The 18631-nt window shown below is 44.6% G+C and overlaps 1 protein-coding gene across 2 annotated transcripts in view; it reads right to left on the reverse strand.

The window, feature by feature from the left end:
• LOC109902135 (mannosyl-oligosaccharide 1,2-alpha-mannosidase IA) overlaps positions 1 to 18631 on the reverse strand; it is a 216129-nt gene that overhangs the window by 71519 nt on the left and 125979 nt on the right. For both annotated transcript variants that reach the window (XM_031786607.1, XM_031786606.1), the window contains exon 3: positions 10109 to 10224. In XM_031786607.1, coding sequence (XP_031642467.1) covers positions 10109 to 10224 — 116 coding nt within the window. The remainder of the gene's footprint in view (positions 1 to 10108; positions 10225 to 18631) is intronic.

Below are 18631 nucleotides of genomic sequence, written 5' to 3' on the forward strand. Positions count from 1 at the left end.
GGGTTGAGGTTGAGTGATTGTGGAGGCCAGGTCATCTGATGCAGCACTACATCACTCTACATCTTGTTAAAATAGCCCTTACACAGCCTGGAGGTGTGTTGGGTCATTGTCCTGTTGAAAAACAAATGATTGTCCCACTAAGCGCAATCCTAATGGGATGGCGTATCACTGCAGAATGCTGTGATAGCCATGCTGGTTAAGTGTGCCTTGAATTCTAAATAAATCACTGACAGTGTCACCAGCGAGTAAAGAATCTAAAATCTAAAATATATTTTGATTTGTTTAACACTTTTTTTGGTTACTACATGATTACATATGTGTTATTTCATAGTTTTGATGTCTTCAATATTATTCTACAATGTAGTAAATAGTAAAAATAATGAAAAACCCTTGAATGAGTAGGCGAGTCCAACATTTTGACTGGTACTGTAGAAGAACCATTAGCAAAAACACAGTCACACATCTAACCTGGTGTGTTTAGGGCAACCAACCAAGCAGGATGGGTCCCTGAAGTGCTTTGCCTGGTCCCGTTACACATTCATCTCTTGGCCAAATCAGGGAGCACATTAAGTGTTCTCACACATCACACGTCACTCGCTTGACCTTTCAATGTGACAACAGCCTGAGGGAACATTGCAAGGCTCCCCTCCCTTGCCTCTCAGTTTTGCCCCTGTGCTTCTGGCCTGTTTACAGACACTTTCATATGCAAGCATCTGCGCTCCCTCCAGGCAGGGAAAAGCAACACGCTACACAAGAGATAAACAAAGCTCCTTCCCCTCAGCCCTCTCCAAACGACTCCCACGAGAGACTCTCTAACACTGAAGGGCCTGGATGTGCTAATTATCCAGTCAGTTGATGGTCTTTGTTAAGAGCACTGGTGTTTTCTAGTGAAACTTGAATTACCATGTTAATTAATGGTTAGGTTGTAGGTGGTTGGGAACCTTTCCTATTCTAGGTAGACCTTGAGGGAGAGACTCATCTCTGTCATTGGCTTAGAAATATTAGTGTCGATTATAGGCCTATTCCACCGACGTACGAAGGAATACGCATACTGAAATGTCACAAAAATAGGATAAGGATATAGCTTGTCTGTGATCACATGCACAGTTACCCTGTTTGCCCTTCTGAATATCTAAGAGAGTGAAAACCCGATGAGCTGAAGCCACAAGAGACAGCCGCTCTGTCTGGATAGATCACAGTGGCCTGTTCTCTTTGAAACACAATCAGAAACCTCACTGCAACTTTTCCTCTGAGAGACGAAATCCGAGAGATGTTGGAATGACTATGATGGAGAAACGGAGAGCTGAGAAAGGCAAAAGAGAAGGATTGAAGGCGAGAGCCTCGAAGCAGGAGTAATAGGGGATGGATCTGTCAATAGGGGATAAAGAGTTCATTAAACACTTTCTATTAGCCAACCATGATGAGAGACTGAGACTGGAGACCTGCACGAGTAAAACACTATTTCTCCCCCCTTTTTACCCACAGCATTCACTAGACTAACCAGGGGACTCGAAACCCGAAGAAAACGACCCCTTGAAAACGAATATGGGGCTATAAGAGAAGGATCTAAATCACTATCTATGGCAGCCAGGGACCACCAAACCCCCAAAACACTAATCAACACTGACACCTCCAACTATTAATTTCATGTTCGAAACCAATAAACAGCCTGTGGAATTTTGCAAAGTTAACATTAGATGGAGGAAGTTGCTCATCTTTCGAATTGGTTGAGTCACTGGAGTAAAGGGTTTGATCAGAGTATTGCGTCTTCATAGGAAATCGTCAGGATTTGCATCAGGATTTTGGGGAGTTTGTTTTTGTTTAGGTAGCAGAGGAGAGAGACATTCTACCACCTTAATTAATTTACTCAGCAGCACAAAGACAAATACACTTAACTTTGAGTCTGCCCTCACACCTCTCCATTTCCCACAGTATTAAGTGTAGCTGTGTATTCTTCACTAGACTTTGTGGAGAAAATCAACATGGCTTCTGCTGTTTCTGTCACTCACAAAGCTCACTCAAAGCTCTTTAGTGGATCAATCTGAAAACCGAGGAACCATCTACACCGAACAAAAATACAAAAGCAACATGTAACAATTTCAAAGATTTTACTGAGTTAGTTCATATAAGGAAATCAGTCAATTGAAATACATTCCTTAGGCTATAATCTATGGATTTCACATGACTGGGAATACAGATATGCATCTGTTGGTCACAGATACCTTTTAAAAAAAGGTAGGGGCATGGATCAGAAAACCAGTCAGTATCTGGTGTGACCACCATTTGCCTCATGCAGCACAATACAGTAGAGTTGATCAGGCTGTTGATTGTGACTTGTGGAATGTTGTCCCACTCCTCTTCTATGGCTGTGCGAAGTTGCTGGATATTGGTGGGACATTATTACGAAAAGGTAACCGCCACACTGAAACTTTTAGTTTGAATGGATACCGTCGCATCGCTTATTGATGCTGATTTGACACATGCACCGCGTCCGCAGTGGTGAAATGGCTAGATGTTCCGACTCGGAGGGTTTTTGCGCTGCACACACTCACTGATCAATACAATAACATTCTCGCCTCCCACACACAGATCCAATAACATTTATATTCTGCAACACTGTTTTATTTTAAGTGTGAGACGTCAAATCAGATAATACAGATCATCTTCTGACAGCTAGCTTGATTTACAGCTAAATACGCAGATGTGTTCTGCAGGCATTGCACATAGATAGTTAACTGTCATTTAAGTTTTTAAAACGTGCAGCGCCCTCTTCATCTATTGCTGCGTCCAATGTCAACAACAAGGCAGACAACCGGGTCCTGGTCAAGAAGAGAAAATATGATCCGACTTCATCAAATATGGTTTTAAAAATGGCGCCTGAAGAAATGGCAGCAGTTTTATGGGCGCCCAACCAATTGTACTATTATGTGGGGTTTTTTGCGTTATTTGTAACTTATTTTCTACATAATGTTTCTGCAACCGTATCTTATGGCAAAAAAGAGCTTCTGGATATCAGGACAGCGATCACTCACCTCGGATTAGACAAAGATTTTTTCTTAAACAAACAAGACGCACAAGACATCCTCCAAACACCCGGCAGGGTCAACATTCACATTATTTGCAAGAGAAAGCAACGCAGGTAAAGAGAAAAAGAGCCGGATGCCAGGTCAGGACCCGAAAAAAGAAAGTGGGAAAGCTGCTGTTACCATCAATACTACTCGCCAATGTGCAATCATTGGAGAATAAATTAGACGAGGTACGATCACGAATATCCTACCAACGGGACATCAAAAAATGCTTCCACTGGATGTCAACAGTTTTTACAAATTGGTTGAGGTTATTCCTTTGTGTAATGAAGAAGTACGGCCATCTTGAACGAGGGTCACTTGAAGTGGACTGTTAGAGGCGCGTGACCAGAAAGCTTGCTACAGTTTGTTTTCCTCCTGTATTGAACACAGATCATCCCGTCTTCAATTTTATCCATTATTTACGTAAAAAAAATACCTAATGTTGTATTACAAAATCAGTTTGAAATGTTTTGGCAAAGTTTACAGGTGACTTTTGAGATATTTTGTAGTCACGTTGCGCAAGTTGGAACCGGTGTTTTTCTGGATCAAACGCGCCAAATAAATTGACATTTTGGATATATATTGACGGAATTAATCTAACAAAAGGACCATTTGTGATGTTTATGGGACATATTGGAGTGCCAACAAAAGAAGCTCGTCAAAGGTAAGGCATAAATTATATTTTTTATTTCTGCGTTTTGTGTCGCGCCTGCAGGGTTGAAATATGGTTTCTCTCTTTGTTTACGGAGGTGCTATCCTCAGATAATAGCATCGTTTGCTTTCGCCGAAAAGCTTTTTTGAAATCTGACATGTTGGCTGGATTCACAACAAGTGTAGCTTTAATTTGCTATCTTTCATGTGTGATTTAATGAAAGTTTGATTTTTATAGTAATTTATTTGAATTTGGCGCTCTGCATTTCCCCTGGCTTCCCACATATTCCAGAGAGGTTAATGCAGGGAAACTTAAATCAGTTCTACCAAATTTCCATCAACATATTAAACGTGCAACCAGAGGGAAAAAAATTCTAGATCACCTGTACTCCACACACAGAGACGCGTACAAAGCTCTCACTCGCCCTCCATTTAGTAAATCTGACCACAACTCTATCCTCCTGACTCCTGCTTACAAGCAAAAATTAAAGCAGGAAGCACCCGTGATTCGGTCTATAAAAAAGTGGTCAGATGAAGCAGATGCTAAACTACAGGACTGTTTTGCTATCACAGACTGGAACATGTTCCGGGATTCTTCCAATGGCATTGAGGAATACATCACATCAGTCACTGGCTTCAGCAATTAGTGCATTGAGGACGTCGTCCCCACAGTACATACCCCAACCAGAAGCCATGGATTACAGGCAACATTCACACTGAGCTAAAGGGTAAAGCTTACAAGAAATCCTGCTATGCCATGCGACGAACCGTCAAACAGGCAAAGCGTCAAAACAGGGCTAAGATTGAATCATACTACACCGGCTCCGACGCTCGTCTTATGTGGCAGGGCTTGCAAACTATTACAGACTACAAAGGAGAGCACAGCCGCAAGCTGCCCAGGGACACGAGCCTACCAGACGAGCTAAATCACTTCTATGCTCGCTTCGAGGCAAGCAACACTGAGGCATGCATGAGAGCATCAGCTGTTCCAGGCAACTGCATGATCACGCTCTCTGTAGCCAACGTGAGTAAGACCTTTAAACAGGTCAACATACACAAGGCTGCGGGGCCAGACGGATTACCAGGACGTGTGGTCCGGGCATGTGCTGACCAACTGGCAGGTGTCTTCACTGACATTTTCAACACGGCCCTGATTAAGTCTGTAATACCAACATGTTTCAAGCAGACCACCATAGTCACTGTGCCCAGGAACACAAAGGTAACCTGCCAAAATGACTACAGACCCATAGCACTCACGTCTGTAGCCATGAAGTGCTTTGAAAGGTTGTTAATGGCTCACATCAACACCATAATCCTAGAAACCCTAGACCCACTCCAATTTGCATACCGCCCAAACAGATCCACAGATGATGCAATCTCTATTGCACTCCACACTGCCCTTTCCCACCTGGACAAAAGGAACACTTACGTGAGTATCCCCAGGGGTGCATGCTCAGTCCCCTCCTGTACTCCCTGTTCACCCATGACTGCATGGTCAGGCACGACTCCAATACCATCATTGAGTTTGCAGACGACACAACAGTGGTAGGCCTGATCACCGACAACGACGAGACAGCCTATAGGGAGGAAGTCAGAGACCTGGCCGGGTGGCGCCAGAATAGCAACCTATCCCTCAACGTAACCAAGACTAAGGAGATTATTGTGGACTACAGGAAAAGAAGGACCGAGCACGTCCCCATTCTCATCGACGGGGCTGTAGTGGAGCAGGTTGAGAGCTTCAAGTTCCTTGGTGTCCACATGAACAACAAACTAGAATGGTCCAAACACACCAAGAAAGTCATGAAGAGGGCACGACAAAGCTTATTCCCCCTCAGGACACTAAAAAGATTTGGCATGGGTCCTGAGATCCTCAAAAGGTTCTACAGCTGCACCATGGTTGCATCACTGCCTGGTACGACAACTTCTCGGCCTCTGACCTCAAGGCACTACAGAGCGTAGTGCGTATGGCCCAGTACATCACTGGGGCTAAGCTGCCTGCCACCCAGGACCTCTACACCAGGCTGTGTCAGAGGAAGGCCCTAAAAATTGTCAAAGACCCCAGCCACCCCAGTCATAGACTGTTCTCTCTACTACCGCATGGCAAGCGATACCGGAGTGCTAAGTCTAGGACAAAAAGGCTTCTCAACAGTTTTTACCCCCAAGCCATAAGACTCCTGAACAGGTAATCAAATGGCTACCCGGACTATTTTCATTGTGTGCCCCCTCCCACACTTCTTTTTATGCTGCTGCTACTCTCTGTTTATCATATATGCATAGTCACTTTAACTATAGATTTATGTACATACTACCTCAATTGGGCCGATGAACCAGTGCTCCCGCACAGGGCTATCTGCATTGTGTCCCACCCACCACACGCCAACCCCTCTTTTACACTACTGCTACTCTCTGTTCATCATATATGCATAGTCACTTTAACCATATCTTTATAGCCTCGCTACTGTATATAGCCTGTCTTTTTACTGTTGTTTTATTTCTTTACCTACCTATTGTTCACCTAATACATTTTTTGCACTATTGTTTAGAGCCTATAAGTAAGCATTTCACTGTAAGGTCTACACCTGTTGCATTAAGAGCATGTGACAAATAAACTTTGATTTACATATAAGACAGGCAGGGTGAGTGTGCACCGCAGGGCATCCTATGAAACAAGCTATTAGCTAATGAGAGCATGAAACCCCTCCAAAATGAAAAGGGATCTGGACACCAAGCATCCAAGACACAAAGATAAGACAGCTGACTTAAAAAAAATGAAAAATGTCAATATCTGGAGGCCTCACAATATTCATTGAAGAACGTATGCACGGTACAAGAAAAGGCACTTTGCGCATCATACCTTGTGGCCCAGCACATTGCTAAGTACAAAACAATCCCACACCAGCGCAGAGGATCTCATACACCTGCTGTGATTGATATGTGACCTGAAATATTGGGAGAGTTTGCTGCCAAACAACTTAAAACCACATCCCTATCCAATGACACCACGAAGATGGAGAATTCAGTACAGACATCAGAACGCATCAGTGCAAATGGCCATTACGCACTGCAGCTAGATGAATCCACTGATGTGGCTAACCATACTTTCGAATGGGATGGGATAATAACTTTGAGGAGCAGTTCCTTTTTAGTGCGGATTTGCCCACCACCACCACTGCTGAGGCTGTCTTTAACACAATGAATATGTACCTGGACTCCGTGGGACTGGCCTGGGATGGGTGCCATTTCAGGAAAGCACTTTGTTGTAGTTAAGCAGATCCTGGAGATGGCACCAGGGAGGGAGGCGTTGGCAGCGAAGGACATGGTGCCTGAGCTCCACGCCACTCTCCAGGATGTGATCAAGCGTGTCAACTATATCAAAAAGAGTTCTAGGAGAAGCAGGTGTTTCAGGCCTTCTGCAGGGATATGGGGAGGGAGCACCATCAGGTGCTTTATCATGCAGAGGTCTGCTGACTTTCCAGGTGTAAAGTGTTGGGTCGCTTTTATGAGCTTCGAGCAGAGATTGCTGCGTTTCTTTTGGTAAACAAGTACCCTCTGCCCGAACTTTCCGATTGTGAGGAAACGCTCGCGCAGGTTGCCTACCTGGTGGATATTTTTGATCTGAATTCTCTCAATGTATCAATGCAAGGGAGGAGGCACAATCGATTTGTACAGGGGGACGAAGTGGAAGCCTTCAAGATGAAGCTTGCCGTTTTGGCAAATCATGTTTCTAACGGGAGGGATGAACATGTTTCCCAATGCTGATTTCAAGATCCAGAACCCGATCAACAAACCGCATGGCGACACACCGTTTAATAGCATCTTGTCAAGCTGCAGGGAATGTTTTGCTACAACTTCCTGGAGGAGAACAGGAGACAAGATGACTGGATACGGGGACCCCTATCGAGTGGAGATGGGAAACATCAAGTTGCCGAGCAACGAAGAGGATCAGCTGGTGGAGCTGTCATTTGAGCTGTCATTTGATCGTGGATTTGATCGTGGACTGAGCTCCTGGAAATGACACTGTCACAGTCCTGGTGCAGCGTAATGGGAGAGTATCCTGCTCTCGTCTGTCTTGCAGTCAAAATCATGCTACCGTTCAGCACAACCGATCTGTGTTGATGAGTTATTGTTCAATATGTCAATTATTGTTGTTAATTAATTCTGACATTCATTTGACATTTTATTGAACTGGTCAAAAACGTACACCTTAAAACACTTTAAGGTTGTGAAACTATTCACATGGTAATTGCTGATTTAAGAAATGCTTATGATTGTTGCTTTTCTATTTGAAACACTGGTATGTGTTACTTTTCATGAACATTATTGGGCTGCTTTTGATGTCATGTTCTGAGTCTGATCATTTATTACTCCCCACTCTTGAACTGGTGGCCTAATTTTAAATGGCTTATTCTCTTCAATTGGGAAATGTTTTCTCAGTTAATATGTCTGTGTAATGACTTTCTTTAATACCATAATAGTAGCCCGTTGAGACAGAGTCTATTTTGCAAGTGAAGTCTGCCCAAGAAGGCAGCTGCAATACAACATTACTCAATTGTCATTGTCAAATGTGGGTCCCCAGCCAAAACCGATTGAGAACCACTTGGTTAGAGCATGAATGACTGCGTTGTTAGTGGTTTAATTCCCCTTAGGTGCATAAGGTTCTGTAGTGTTAACGTGTGGGGGAAATATGTAATTTTAACATTCTCTTTTGCCACTTTGTAAAACTAAATTGCTGAGCTTAAAAACGGATCCAAGGAACAATCCCTATACGTCAATTAGATCCCTGCCCCAGTTCCCAAAGTGTGGTGACTTTGACCTAAAATGGCCTGGCGTCCATAACAGGACAGATATCCGTCCACTCAGACGAGGAGACCCTCTGGGACAATTGATCGGAGGAGTTGGACAATGGTGACAGATTGACCTCGCTAGCCCAGTGACAAAGTACGGCCGGGAGTGTAAATCCTCCCTGGGTGTCTTCGTGATGCTGACGAGGTTGCTGTTTGTCATGGGCTGCCGTTACTAAGTGTCTCTTGCCCTGGCTCTCTCTGCCAAGACCAGGAGCTACTGCTGCACACCCACATCGATAGTCATCTTCATATTGCCCAACCGCTGCCAGAGGGAAAGACTGAAAAACTCTGTGTGTGAGCGAGCGGGAGAGAGAGGGAGAAGAAAGAAAGAGAAACAGAAGGAGAAAGGGAGGGAGTAGAGAATTAGAAAGGAGAGTGAGAAAGGAGCGAGACATGGCTTGCTTTGGGGGTCTAAAATGGTATACACGCTCTGTACAAAAACTGTACTCACCGTTCTTTGCATGTCAACATCTATTGACATCTAAGTCTAGCTCATCTCAGTTCACGGCAACTACTAAGAGCACGTCAAACCCGTCACTCAGGAGGTTTGAGTAGATTTCAGTATAACTTCCCAAGCGGGACAAAGCCGAAGTGCTATAGGGAATAGCCAGATCAATGAATAGACCATAGAAAACGCTGACCTCGGACAATGTATCACCTTAACACATTAAAGACATCTCTTAGCCAGTAGATCTCAGAAAGATGATATTTGATTAATGACTAAACCAAATTGCCTTTGGACAAAATTAACTCTCCCAATGAGGGACTTACAGAAAGTGTGGAAACAGAGTGGAATGGAGGGCCTATAACTAGTCCGTTAGCAGCAGGGCACACTTACCTTGCTGGCTGGCACCATCACTCACTCAGTTTCCACATAATGTCCAAACTGGCAGACCTCTCTGTTCCCGACTCCAAGAAGAAGTCTATTATCATGGAATTACTCAACGGGGAGGCCAATGACCTCCTCTCTCTAGCTCTCGCTCCTCTCTCTCTCTCTCTCTCTCTCTCTCTCTCTCTCTCTCTCTCTCTCTCTCTCTCTCTCTCCATGCTTCCACATACATTCTCTCTTACTCCCGCCCTCTTTTATTCATCCAATCCCACAGCACACAGTTCTGGGAGAGTTAAAATAATCCCATGGCACAGTAACAAAGAGTGGTAAGAATGGATCAGTTGTTCAGGGTTGGCCACACAAGACATCCTTTATTCCATCTGGAATGCCCTATATAGCGCTGGCAAACTGCCCCACCCCCTGGACAGGACTTTGGGTCAGTAAGTGGCCAATCGGCTTAAAATCAACCCGGCACACTAAGACCACTGATGATAACTTTATTAAGTGCCAAGTCAGACAGCCTACTTCTAGTGTTGGGGTAGTTGATTGTTACTCCAACAAGATAGGAGGGATTGGAAAATTGATCAATCAGGGGACAACAGATAGCCTAAAATCAACCGAAGCATTAAGACCACTACTAAGAGTGTTTGTGGTAGACAACTGGTCCTCCAACATGAATGACAGAGATAATATCCAATGAGTGAATTTGATCTTACCGAGTTCAGGTCCAGGCTGGTCTCCACCCACTCCTTTGCGTCATTGTATTCGTCCATTAATCCCATTATATACAGCGTGTCCAGAGAATCCACGATGGAGGCTCCCCTCAGACCACCTGCAAAACACACAGGACACAGAACAGTCAGAACCATGGGATATAGGGACTTGCAGTGCCAGACATCACACTGCATTCTTGTTCTGGGTGAAATTAGAATGACTAGAGTTTAGGCTCAGAGACATAAAGCAGACAGAAGTACCAAGACCGCAAAGTTAAGCAAAGCCCTGAAATGCCAAACTACAGTGGAACAAACTACAGCTTTCACATCTGCATCTTTAATCTAGAATTATGCTATGACATTGTCTAGGCTGGATGAAAGGCATCTACCTCCAAGATGAACATTAACAGTCTAGCCTGCTGCGTTCCTAATTGCATTCAGTGCAGGATCTGTGATCCCTATGCTCCAATGGCTGGTTGTAGATGCACTTCATTTGAGGTTATTAAATTCCCTTCACAACCTTAATAAGAAATGTTCAGAGGCTTTTATTCAATCCCACAGCCCTTAAGAGCAAGATTGGATGGTCTTTTTCTCCTCATATGAAGAAATATGCGATCCGTGGCTGGCTGTAATGGAAAGCGCTGTGAACAGAGGAATCAGTGTCCTCATTGTGTTACTGAGCAAAAGAGTTGCAGGAGAAACACACCAACTGGAAGCCTGAAAATTGAGAAATAACAAGAGTAGAAACTAGGCCAACACGTACCGCAGGAATGGCCATTACATGCACTGTAGGGCTTGAAAACAGAACTATAGGTAGAGTAACCGATTAGGCTGAAAAATATGATGTGCCCCTTCATGTTCACCGGTAAACAGAGCTCAACACAGGTACTCTGTCTATCTGATGCAACAACACATCAACACAGCAACCTGGCGCATGAAAGTGGTGCGATTCTTATGAGCAGTTATTGTGTGGCTCGGCAGATACGCAAATGTAAAATCGTATCTTGAGGCGACAAAACATTCATGAAGCAGAGGCAACAGAACACAGGAAGCGAGAAGGGGAGCGATAGTTTCTCTAACCCGAGTCATTTGAATTTGGCCAGACTGTGCAATGCAGTGGGCGGCTAAGACGCCAGGGTTTGGCTTGTCTGATGTGGTTTGGATGGCGGAGACAGACGTCAAACTCTCTTATCGTCACGCAAGCCTCCTCCCTGCAAACCCCAACTCAGCTTTCCTCTGCCCTCAAATATTTCTGCCTCAGATGGATTTTTTATCTAAATAATCATAGCATACATGTAATAGTAGCCTACAATATGTGCTTTTCAGATTACCCAGAAAGCCTCGCACATTGTTGACCATTCACCCTACCACATTGAGGTCAGCTGATAAGGTAAGCGGAGAAGGCGGAGGGTGCAGGGATGAGGGTTCATAGGTGACATGGCTGAGTGATTGGCGTCATATACACACTATCAGCCTCATGTCATATATTAGGGCTGTTGGTCACTTGGATAGTCCAGATTTTCCATCTGTAGATGCTCTACAGATGGTCATACTATCAACAAACTATACGTTGCTAAGCAACTGCTTTCTAAGGTTAGGGTTAGAATAAGGGTAAAGGTTAGGGCTAGGGTTAAGTTTAGCGTTAGAGCTAGGGTCAGTGTTAGTAGATAGATAGTGTCACCAGGCTATTTACTCGATTTTATCCCTTGGAGGACTGCAGTGCCTTTCTCACTTATAATTCTTCACACGGCCACTTTGCTCCAAACCTTTAAGCCTGATGTGTGGTTGCAGGGGTCAGTGACAGGGCTCTCAGTGTGTTGTCTCTCCACTGCCACGGTCAGTCGCCTCCCATCTAAAACATGCACCCACCCACCAACCAACCACGCAGCTAGTCACCTCCCATCTAACACACATCCCTACCCACCAAGCACGCAGCTAGTCACCTCCCATCTAACACACACCCCTACGCACCAACCACGCAGCTAGTCACCTCCCATCTAACACACACCCCTACGCACCAACCACGCAGCTAGTCACCTCCCATCTAACACACACCCCTACGCACCAACCACGCAGCTACTCACCTCCCATCTAACACACACCCCTACGCACCAACCACGCAGCTACTCACCTCCCATCTAACGCACACCCCTACGCACCAACCACACAGCTAGTCACCTCACATCTAACACACATCCCTACCCACCAAGCACGCAGCTAGTCACCTCCCATCTAACACACATCCCTACGCACCAACCACGCAGCTACTCACCTCCCATCTAACGCACACCCCTACGCACCAACCACGCAGCTAGTCACCTCCCATCTAACACACACCCCTACGCACTAACCACGCAGCTACTCACCTCCCATCTAACACACATCTCAGCCCACTTCAGCTGGGTTTACCCTGACAGGGATTCACCTTACATTGAGAATGAGAGGGCACTGCTACCGTCCAGCTATAGCTAAGCACATTGCGGATTCAGAGTTGAGATAAGCATGCATACTTGGGCACTGCTACCCTCCAGCTAGAGACACTGCCCCGTCATGGGAAATCCATATATTAGGGCCTAATGAATTTATTTAAATTGACTGATTTCCTTATATGAACTGTAACTCTTATATTTTTGTTCAGTAGTTTCATATACGCTATGAAGGTAATGTGACATCTTGCCAACACTGTGAAAACTGTCAAACAAGTTAACTTTTTCCTGTCTCTAGCAGATCTCGTTGCGAAGTCCATTGCCACCAAATAAAGACTCTCAAAAGCATATTCTCCATTTCTGTTTGTGAAGGACTCTCACCATGCATAGTGAGCACTTGACTGTACTGTTGCAGTTTGATGACAAATGATGTTTCAGAGGACACAGAGCAAAAAAGCGATAGCTAATACTCCTCATTACCAATCCCAGGGACGGCGAACGTCGGGGAGCAGTGGAGTGTGGAAAACTCCTATTGAAAACAGCAGCAACTAAGCACAGATGATTGATGGACTCAGGTGAGAGAGGTAACAGATCAATCCATCACACATTACTCCCAGGGTCCCGTGGCGTGGCCCAAACATAAACTTTATTTATTTCAGAGGCCCTTCACCTGTAGGGTTCCACATTCAGGTAATACCGACCATTAACCATCAAAGCTTAAGTGAGGAATCTATAATCTAACCTTGACAGTCAGCCACAAAAACAACAACACCATCCATCCATCAAAAGATTCTCGGTGATGTGAGTGCCACACGTGCGTGCTTGGAGACACATGAGACAGTAGAAATGATTTTGTAATAGCAGCTGCTCGCCAAACTGAAATGTAATCACATATGTGTTTAAATTCATACCAATTAATTAGAAGATAACCATTTGAAATGCTGTAATAAACTGATCCTGTAATAAACTGTAATAAACTGGTTTGATATGCTCCCATATTCCAAATTGATAAAAAAAAGAGCAATTGCTACGCCACCATAATTACTTTAACATTAATTTAAACAAATATGAATGAATCTAATTCCTTCCCCCTAGCAACTCAGGAGCGCCTGTACAGGAGCTTGTCACAGTAGAGTCATTCATAACATTTATTGTGTGTGTGTGTGAGTGAGTGAGTGAGTGAGTGAGTGAGAGAGAGAGAGAGAGAGAGAGAGAGAGAGAGAGAGAGAAGGGGTGTGTGTGAGAGAGAGAGAGAAAGAGAGAGAAAGAGCGAGAGAGAGAGTGTGTGTTTTTCAGCATGTGCGTGTGTGTTCATGAGTATATATTCTATGTTGGAAATGAGTTGGAGAGATTGTATGTGTGTTTATGTGTATTGTGTGTACGGAGTGCATAGAAACCTATTTGTGAGACATTGGCTGGTGGATGTTCATTTATCAAAGCTGGCTAGGCATCAGGGTCCGGTTGGTTATACTAGAGAGCCTGGATACACATGATCAATCAATCACTCACTCACTCACTCAGACACACACACACACAGTAACACACTCGCGCATATGCAAACGCATGCACACGCACACACACGTGCGCACACCCAACACACAAGTACACACAGAGCACACGGCAACAAATTCCATCAGACTGAAATCGTGTTAACCATTGAGACAAACGGCATGACAGAACAACATTCCCTCTGAGTAACCTCTTACCCCATAGGGCCAATCAATACATGAACTGTTCTGTTCATTCAAGTTAAAGAAACAAAATGGATGATTTGGTCACCTCTCTGCATTGACAATATTGAAATTGTATTCAATAGGATATAAATAACTTAACCCTCTCAGGGACAATGTTGAAGGGACTGTTGGAGAACCCATACTTACTGTATATACTGTATGGAACATTGGCCACCCTTCAGAGAGGACCATCGGTAATTTACCATTGATGAAAGAAGAATAACCAGAGACAACAAAAAAAGAAGATCTACACTGCTAATTTGTTCAGCCATCTTGTTCAATTAAGCTCTCAAACTTATACCGGAAACCGTGAGAGAAATAGCCCGGTAACATAACAAGGTGATTTTAATAGAGACTCTGGTATATCATATTCATTACACCACTCTTGTATTACTGATTGTGGGTGTCCAATTACCATCACCAAGGTAATGCTAGCCTCGTCGACGCATGTGTCCATGGAGCTTCAGGTCCAGTGAGTGGAAGCTGGGGTACAGATTTAGCCTCGACATGTCAGTGTTCAGGAATCTAATTTGTTGAATGTACTTAGAGGTGTCTGTGTAGCATGGAACTGCAATGAGTGTAAAGGGGGGGGGGGGGGGGGGTGAAGTTGAGAGGAGAAGGATGAGGGCATATTGGAGAAAAGCCAGGGAGGGTAAAATGTGTTATGAACGTGTTCCAGGAAAGAGAGGGGGGGGGGGGTCTTAACAGCAAAGAGAACAGTAAGGAGGAGGAATGTAAGAAATACCAAGGCTATCAATCAGAGTGGAGTTTTCAGCAGTATTTTATTTTTATTTAACCTTTTATTTAACTATCGGTATGGAATATCAATGTCACAGTTTAACCTCGGACAAACAACTGACAGTAGCGTCAAGGAAAATCAATACAGGACGAGTGGCCAATATGAACTTGACCTATTCGAGCTGATGACAGCTAAACCTTCCCGAATGTACCTTTTCCTCATGGGGAAATTGTTGCAATGTTATATCCTTCATTTCAAGAATTTCCATCAAGGGTGTACTCTTTCCTTTCATGTCATGCGGTGTCTGTCGCAAGTGTGGCATTCTTCTGGATCGTCAGACCTTTGTGTTCTCGGGTTTGCCAGCTACCCCTTGGATATTTCTAATACAATAAGATTTTTTTGTTGTCTACAGTTCACAGTCAGAGTAGCTGTCTGGAGCCCAGTGAGTTTGGTCCTCTTGGGAGACACATCCACCTCCACATCCTGCTGAAACCACCTACTGTGGGCAAAACAACCACAGGCTGTAAGAGAAATGTCTGGCTCACCTTACCTTGTTTCAGTCTACTAGGAATAAGTCAGAGAGATTGGTGATGATGTAAAAAAAAAGTGACACTTTTGTCAAAACACACTGCATTACCTGAAATTGTTATTGGTACGTTCAAAATAGTTTCCTACCCACTTCAATCTCACGGAACCTCCCCAAGAGCGCATTCCACCCACACCAACCTAGATCCCTTGAGGCCAATTAACTCTCAAACCTCTCTAACTCCCTAATGGTAAACATCACACATTCTCTGGTCACTGTAAGTAAACTGTGAAATGATCAGCAGTATATAGGCAACAGCAATAGAGCCTCTGTTTGAATCAAACATAAAAACGACATGATTGCCATGGAGACAAAGCTGCTGCGATAGGAGTGGTTTACTGATGCACATGATCTAATCCATAAGCCTGCGGGGAGCTGACCCTGTTGAATGTGAAGACGTGTGTGTTTATGTGTTTGTCTGTGTATGTGTGCGTGTGTGTTTGTGTGTCTGACAGTGATGTAGCACCGATGTCCAGTCGAGTCCCAACCGGCTGTAGCAGAGAGCTGGGAGAGGATGAGGCAGGGAGACAGTGGGAGACAGTGTGTGTAAAGTCTGCCTCTCGATGTACAGTCACACAGAGCAGACACACACCGGCTGGTGACCTGCTCTAACGTCCAGCTGAATGCCGATTCAAACCATTTATCAGCATAGAAAATGCCATAAGTGGGAATGTACTTCAGAACGCTTCAAGGCAATAATACCTGTTGACAACTTACCTGTAGACAATCTACAAAAATGAATTACCTCTCATTAGGGCTGGGCGATATGACGATATAGATCGTGTGACGATAGAAAAACGTCTATCGCTTCATATTATGCTCTATCGTTTATTTCGTGGTGTTGCAAATCCCACTCTTTACGGCAATATTTTTCGGCAATTGGATGCCGCTTTGCGCTCTTCCACACGTGCCATGTGAAAGGACATTTGCAACACAAACAAACATGGAGGAGAGTGAACGTGACACACGGACCAGAAAACCGTCCTCTGCAAAATATGCCCGCAGGCCGGGTCCCGACAACAGGCTCAAATCTCTCTTACCACCGACGCAAACAAGTACCATCGAGTGCTCAACACAAACCCCTGACTCAGACGTTTACAAGAGGCGTTTGCCCGCGGCACACCATATGGCAAAGAATCACAAAGATGGAAGGAGATAACAGCTGCCGTTGCAACTTACATCTGCAAAGACACGGCCTCAATTTACACGGTCGAGAAACGGGGGTTTCGTGATTTGGCGCTAACACTCGACCAAAGGTACCAAATGCAAACGGATATGTGACACGTGTTAATGCCAAAATAACATGCAAAACAGGCAAGCCCCCAAAAATATATACATTGTAACGACCCTGGGTTTATAAGCGCGGAAATCGTCTCTGCCGGACGAGCAGGCTGTTGCGGCACAGTCGATAGCGCTACGGACCTCGGGCTCGAAGGTCGAGGGTTCGAGACCTGATCCCTGCTGTTTCATTACAATATTTTAGGCCTATATTTATTTTGTTTGTTACCAATGGATCCCTTAGATACCTGAGCAGGCGACCAATGAATAACCTGTATGCACAGACACACTAGTGGTGGAGTGTGAAGAAGGAGGATTATAATTGGTTGAGGAGGGAGAATGTGTGTGCAAGGCCTATTAGTCAGGAGCCTTACTGTTGAAACTGTGTGGTGGTCACCACAGTAACAGAAAATACTGCTGCTGTGTTAATGGGTAGGGAGGGATCCAAAATGCTGTGAATAGGAACGGTGAGCTGTTTTGTCAGTGTTGTTTCAAAGGGCAAAAGCCTATATTGTATATCAGGGGAATTAACAGAACATAAACTAAGTAAGGAGACATAAATACAAAGTGTTCCAGTCAAAACTACACATAGAAAGTAGGTCTACACCGAGAATAAGGAGAGATACTGTATACAGTATACCATGGTTGTGGATAGAAATGGATAATATAGTAGGAGAGAGAGATGGCTTTCTCATTTACATCCCCCGCACCCTAATTAATATTTTGATGCAGGAGGCTTTAATGCGCACTGATTTTAATTGCCCCCCTTTATTCTTGTTTTTCAGTTCCTACTCCTCATGATATTCCAAACTAATTGACTTAAAGCCATCTTAACATCAACATGGCGGTGTGTGCTCCTTGAAACCTGCAACTGAATGCAAAACAAAAGGCAGATGCACACATGAAAACATACTGTATACCCCCCCCCCCCCACACACACACACACACTCAGATACACACAGTAACCAAACATGATTATAAAGGCTATAATCATGTAGCATGCACATACAGATGAGTCAGTCTAACTGGCATCATCTAATTAGCCACTATGGGAGGGTGAGACAAGCACAGAGCATCTCAGCCCCCCCCCAGTCCCGTCAGATGTTACAATATCTCCAACGAGATTACAGGCTGCATACTGTGCTATCGAACCCCTCTGTCCATCCATCCACCCCCTACCACTCTCACCACGATCGATTGACACACTGTGGGAAGAAGATTATATCTGATGCTATAGTAACCACTAACCCACCCCATCTGAATGGTTGGTGACAACTGTGCCATGATTGGTCAGTTGTTGCAGACCAGGATGGGCCTACGGTGCCAACAATTCGACGACATTGATACCAATAGTAAATAGCTGTAGCAGAAAGAGCCTACACCACAAATTGGAGGCACTCAGAGTCTGCAGGTCGGTAAACTAATTGACAGGTCTTCCTGTTTCCAGACGGAGATGCGGAGGGCAGGGTGAAGTTTGCATTGATTCTACCTCCCGTAGGCTGTGACTCCAGCAGTAAGCAGGTGTGGATGAAGTATAAATCTCCCCCGGTCTCTCCATCTCTCCTGGAGATTAAACAGAGGATCCTGGCCTGTCAGCTGTGCGATACACAAAATCACACACAAACACGGGCAGGCATGGCGCACACTGATGCATACACACACACACACACACACACACACACACACACACACACACACACACACACACACACACACACACACACACACACACACACACACACACACACACAGCCACCTGAGTAA

This window comes from Oncorhynchus kisutch, linkage group LG13 (assembly GCF_002021735.2).
Source record: "Oncorhynchus kisutch isolate 150728-3 linkage group LG13, Okis_V2, whole genome shotgun sequence".
NCBI lineage: Eukaryota > Metazoa > Chordata > Actinopteri > Salmoniformes > Salmonidae > Oncorhynchus > Oncorhynchus kisutch.